Source organism: Elephantulus edwardii, unplaced genomic scaffold (genome assembly GCF_000299155.1).
Source record: "Elephantulus edwardii isolate Elephantulus edwardi_28Jun2011 unplaced genomic scaffold, EleEdw1.0 scaffold00325, whole genome shotgun sequence".
In the NCBI taxonomy this organism is placed as follows: Eukaryota; Metazoa; Chordata; class Mammalia; order Macroscelidea; family Macroscelididae; genus Elephantulus; species Elephantulus edwardii.
Window position 1 is genome coordinate 576920 of NW_006400075.1, and position 5984 is coordinate 582903.

At 39.3% G+C, this 5984-nt stretch overlaps 1 gene segment (V, D, J or C); it reads left to right on the forward strand.

Annotated features, from left to right (window-relative positions):
* Window positions 1-1021: 1021 nt before the first annotated feature.
* On the forward strand, window positions 1022-3687 carry LOC102854930 (the record flags this gene model as incomplete). The annotated part of the segment is given in 3 exon segments: window positions 1022-1038; window positions 2632-2638; window positions 3406-3687. Coding segments are annotated over 3 exon segments (306 nt in total), but the record flags the coding sequence as incomplete, so codon positions are not given.
* Window positions 3688-5984: the final 2297 nt, after the last annotated feature.

Below are 5984 nucleotides of genomic sequence, written 5' to 3' on the forward strand. Positions count from 1 at the left end.
AATTATGAAGCTTGTGAAAGGTTCTGCTCCTGCAGTGGGTGGAAAACATGAAGATGGAAGATAAGACTTAAATAAAGATTACATTTTTTTAATACATCATCTACAGCCCTGGAAATCAGAAAGTTTGATCCAGATACAGTTACAAGGGAATAAAAATAAATCAGAGTTCTAAAGATCTCTATGAAATGATATCTATTTATGTTTGTTGTTGTTGTTAAGTGCCGTGAAGTCATAGACAACTCATAGCGAACCTATGAACAAAAAGACCTGAAAACTTGCATAACTTTCATCATTTCTCCAAGTTCATAGAGTTTCTGGAGGCAAGCTATTTTGGAAGTGGATGACAACTCCTGCTTCCAAGCTTGTTTTAATCAGGGAGCTCCACCAAACATTGTCCACCATGGGTAACCATTATCACATTTGACCCATCAGTGTCACAGTGCTTAGCATCACAGCAACCGTGAGTTACCTCTGTACAGCAAATGAACAGGCCAGTGCTATGCCACTATTAGAAAAATAATTTTATTCAAAGATCTTGTTGTTAGGTGCCATCAAATGTGACTCATAGTGATCTTATAAACAGCCAATCTTAAACGTGTCCAAGTCTGTGCCATCCTCATCATCTCTGACACACTGAAGCTAGTTGCTGAAGTTGCCAGCATCATAGCACCCCCTTGGAGGTCTTCATCTCCTTTACTCACCTTCCATCTTTCCAAGAACAATGTCCCCTTTCAAGGAATTGCCTCATCTAGCTACATGTCCAAAGTATGAGACTGAAGCTTGGCCATCTTTGCTTCCAAAAGACACGAGCAGATAACTCAAGTACTTCATATTTATAGCATCATATATATATTAGCCTAACAAAAGTAGTGTCCATCAATGGACAAATAGACAACTATGACATAGATTGTTGTTTTTGTGTACAATAGAATCAGAACCAACTCATAGTTGACCCTCTGGCCAGTTGTCAGAAGCAGTTAATTGCACAGGAGGAAATTGCCCATCTTTCTCCTGTGGAGCAGTTGGTGGACTCAAACTGTGTGCCTTTGGGATTGTTGCATTGTTTCTTGCCACTAGGCCACCAAAATACCATTCTTGTTGCTGTTGTAATGTGCTGTCAAGTCAAAACTGATCTATAGCTGACCCTCCGATTGATTTTCAGAAGCAATAAATTACTTTGGCAGAGATTTCCCATCTTTCTCCTGCATACAGCTGGTATATTTGAACCACATGTCTTTGGGATTTCAGCTCAGCTTCTCACCATTAGGTGACCAGCGATCCCTAATAGAACACGGTTGCTGTTGTTCTGTAAACCAACAAATCACAGATGCTACAGTGGTTTTTAGAAGCAATTAATCACACAGGAGATTGCCCACAGAACACTACACAGTATTTAAAAATAATAACTAAAGAACTGCAAAACACCCACAACGTGTATTAATCAAGGGAAAATATATATATTTATTTAGTTCAATCATCGCAAAAGCACATGAGTTGACAATAATGAAAAAATAAGGAAATGTTTACAAACAGAAGGAAAAAATTTTTTATGGTTCCCAGGGATATGAGGGTAGGGAGAAAGAGGATAGAAAAGCATAATTAGATAACGATCCACTTCCCTGAAGTTGATTACAACTCATGATTCTCTCTTGGGTTTCAAAGGTTGTAAATTTTGCAAGAGGAAAGAGCCTCATCTTTATATCAGTGAATTCTTATCTACAACATTTAAGTTACCATCTCAATGTTTTCCATATAACCAGTGTTCCTTAATTAGATAATAAACACTTATTAATGTTGGTGACTTAAGGGAAGCATTACCCCATTACTAAAAAAGAACGGGGGAAAACTGATAGAGTTGCACAAAGGGTACAGACAAGATTCTATGCCATCAATAATTACAAACACCTACACAAGCCGATAGGAAGGTGAGGCATTTGGGTAGGTGAAAGGTATTAAACTCATGATCCTACCGATGTTTGGTTGATTTGTAGATGGTCTATCTATATGCATATACATAGTGGAGCCACTAGATGGCAGCCTAATGTGGACTTCTTCTCTATACCCAGACATCTTAAGTGAATGAATTAAGTCCAGGTCCCCAGGGCCATAGTCTCTGGAGATTTTCTAGATCTCACACTGATAGATTTAAACAAGGATCTTGGAAACTTGATAGTGATTATCTATGATGTGACTAATAGCTTGTTCTTGTCTAGAACAAAGAAGAACAGTGAAGAAATTATCGTTGCAATGAAACAATTACTCCATAATATGAATAGAACACAGAATAATTACACTATGCTCTATGATCCTGAGGACAGAACAAATATATGGCACCTGTCCACCACTGCTAACCACTATGAATGGGATAACCTTATAATATACTGGATGGATAGAGGGCAAAGTGGAACAAAACTCAAAATCACAACAGTGGCCAGACTTACTTGCCTGATAGATACACAGGTGCGTCATGGATATCCAAAGCCCCATTGTAATCCTTTCTACCTACAATTGAACTCACCTTGTCGTTTCACTTTCAGCCAAACAAGAATATCAAGAAAGTAATTACTCTTAGAATAATCAACCACACAAGATCAAAAGGCAGAAAAGAGAAAAGAGAATCCAGAATCACAGGAAGAAAGTGTGAAGTGTGCAGTTACAAGTTGTTACAAGTTGTTGTGTACTGTTGAGTCAGAACCAACCCATAGCTGACCCTCCAGCGAGTTTTGAGAAGCAGTTAATTGCATGGGAGAAGATTGTCCATCCTTCTCCCCTGGAGCAGCTGGCAGATTTGCATTTGGGATTGCAGCACAGGTTCTAGCCACTAGGCCATCAGATCGCCCTACACATGAAGGGATTTTAATTAATGTCACAAAACAAAATGTATAAAATATATTGTTTAAAAAATAAATTTGCTCTGTAATCTGTCACCCTAAGGGTAGTAAAACATTTAAAAATAAGAATTTTTTTTCGGGACTGCTACGTCCAGTCCTCCAAATGGCCCTAGGACACTCCTGTCTGCTCTGGGCTATGGTCACACAGAGTCAGAGTCGTGCCACTCCACATCTTGATAACATACAGGAGGAGCATATGCAAATAGGGCTCTTTCTCGAGCTGATGAAAACCAGCCCAGCCCCAACCATGTAGCTCTGGGAGAGGAGCCCCCAGATCTCAGGTGTCCTCACTCAGGAACCAGGGCTGAACGCAGAGGAGTCAAAATGTCTCCCCTTAATTGGATTTTCCTTGTTGCTATTTTAAAAGGTAATTTTGTAGAGAATAAGTGCATGTGATAGGGCATGACTGAAATAATGGACATTGTGTAATGGTTTTCCTGACCAGAATTTTATTGTGTTTGCAGGTGTCCAGTGTGAGGTGAAACTGCTGGAGTCTGGGGGAGACCTGAGGCAGCCTGGGGGTTCTCTAAAGCTCTCCTGTGCAGCCTCTGGGTTCACCTTCAGTAACTATGGCATGCACTGGGTTCGTCAAGCTCCAGGAAAAGGGCTGCAGTGGGTCTCAATTATTTATTACGATGGTAGTAACAAATACTACGCAGACTCCGTGAAGGGCCGATTCACCATCTCCAGAGACAACACCAAGAACATGCTGTATCTGCAGATGAACAATCTGAGAACCGAGGACACAGCCATATATTACTGTGCAAAAGACACACAGTTAGAAAAGTCAGCATGAACTCAGGCAGAAACCTCTCTGTGGGAGCTGAGTGCACAGCAATTAGATCCACAAGCAGGTGCAGATGTGGGTTAAGTGCTGGTTTCCTGTGATCTGGAAATTCTCCATCTGAAAGTTTCCCCAGGAAATATTTTCATAGGGAGCTCTGGTGACTTAGTGACAAGGAGTTGTGTTAATAACACAAAGACATTTGATTAATTTCCACCTGTTGCCCTGTGAATGAGAAGGGCAATCTTCTCTCAAGGAATTCACTGCCTCTGAAAAGAGTCAGCTATGAGTGGATTTTGACTCTACAGTGCGCAGCACCAACAACACTTCCCGTTCTCTCTCCCTCTTTCTCGTTCTCTCTTCTTGATAATTCAATATTTAAAATACCTTTATTGTTTTGCATAAAATTATTCATATACATTGTGTTTCACCCTGCATTTTGTTTTATACAATCCTTCACATTCACTGTGTTCTATGCATTTTCTATAACTTGTGTTTTAAAGAATTATTCACATGCATTATGTTTGATTTTATTGATTACTATTGACCTCTGCCTTTCATCACTCTATTTCCTCAACTTCCCACTACATCATACCCGTTCTCCCACACCCGCCATCTGCCCAGTACTCCATGCTGTCCTAATAATTTCTGTCCTTTTCTTCTGTTCCTTTTATTTCCTTTACACTCCCCTTTTGTTTTTCTATACAGTGTGATTTATGCAATTATTCACTTCCACACAATCATTCACATGCCTTGTTTTGCCCATGTACATTTTGTTCAAACATTTCTGTACATTGCTATTTATATATTAATTATTGACCTAGGACTTTTGGTCTTATTCGCAAGAAGCTGTGCTGCAATCTCGAAGACATGAAAATCAAGTCTACCAGCTGCTCTGCAGGAGAAGGATGGGCAATCACCTCCAGTGCGATTAACTGCCTCTAAAAACCCACTGGAAGGTCAACTATGGGTCATTTCCGACTCTAAGATTGTCAACAACAAAACTTCATGTCATCACATTCCCATCGCACCTTGCCTATTCCTTCACACCCCCATCCACCTTTTAATCTGTGCTTTCCTACTGATCTTGTCTTCTTTCACACCTCTTCTCCCTTTCTCCTTAGAACTATTATACAGGTCTTGTTCTTATTTGTTAATTACAGTAGCTTATAGCCCTTATTTCTATTCTTTCCAGATTCACCCTCCCTTGTCTTGATCCTATAATTTCTTCATCTACACATTTTCTTTCTGCTCTTCTCCTACCCCTACCCTTTAGTCTCTCTCCTGCTTTCGCAGTAGTGGTCTCAGTGCAGTATTTGTGGGGGGTTTTGAGACCGAATTATTTTACTCAACATAAGGAGTGGAATCCACTTCCTAAACAACATACCTCCAGAAACACTATAAACTTTAGTAAATGTCAATAGTTATAGAAAAGTTTCAGGCCTTCTGTTCATAGGGTCACTATGAGTTGTGCTCGATCAAAGGCAATCAACAACAACAATGCTCTATAGGTTCTCCATGTTCTGTTTTATTTTACAAATACTTCATTGTTCCTCAGTGCTTCATAGCATTCCACTGTGTTGATATATCCATTTCTTTATTCATTCGTCATTATTTTCTCTCTACTTCAGTTTCATTTTATATTGCTTTGCATAAAATTTTTATTATATTGTGTACCATTCATATACTTCATGTTTCATGAATTCCTACATTCAAATTGTGCTTTAAGCAGTCACTCATGTATATTATATTTTATAAAATTAAGTACCATTGATCTAAGGCTACTACAACACCCTCTTTCAGGTCCACATTGAATCTTTCCTAATTCCTTCACTGCCCCCTTTTGCTTACCAAATTCTGTTATCCTAGTGATTTCCTCCCCTCCTCACTCTCTACCTACCTGTCTCCATATCCTGTTGTGGACTTCTATTGACATCTTACAAGTTATTCTTCTATTTTTACAGTAATGATCTTATGCTGTATTTGTCCTTATGAGTCTGAGTTATTACTCTCAGCACAGTGTTCTCTGGGTTCTTCTGTGTTATAGAATATTTTATAAAATTGTTGCTCCTTAGTACTACATAGTACTTCATTGTGTAGCCATATCTGCTAGTCTAAATGTGCTCTACTGTGCATAGGGTTTTTGAAGGCCTGCTATTTCAGAAGAGAATGGCCAATTCTTATTCCTGTTGTTGTTGTTGTTATGTGCCGTTAAGTCACTTGCAACCATAGCGACCCTATGAACAACAACCCTAAACTCTACTCTGTCCTGTGCCAATCGCACTGTCTCTGATACACCCATCCCAATT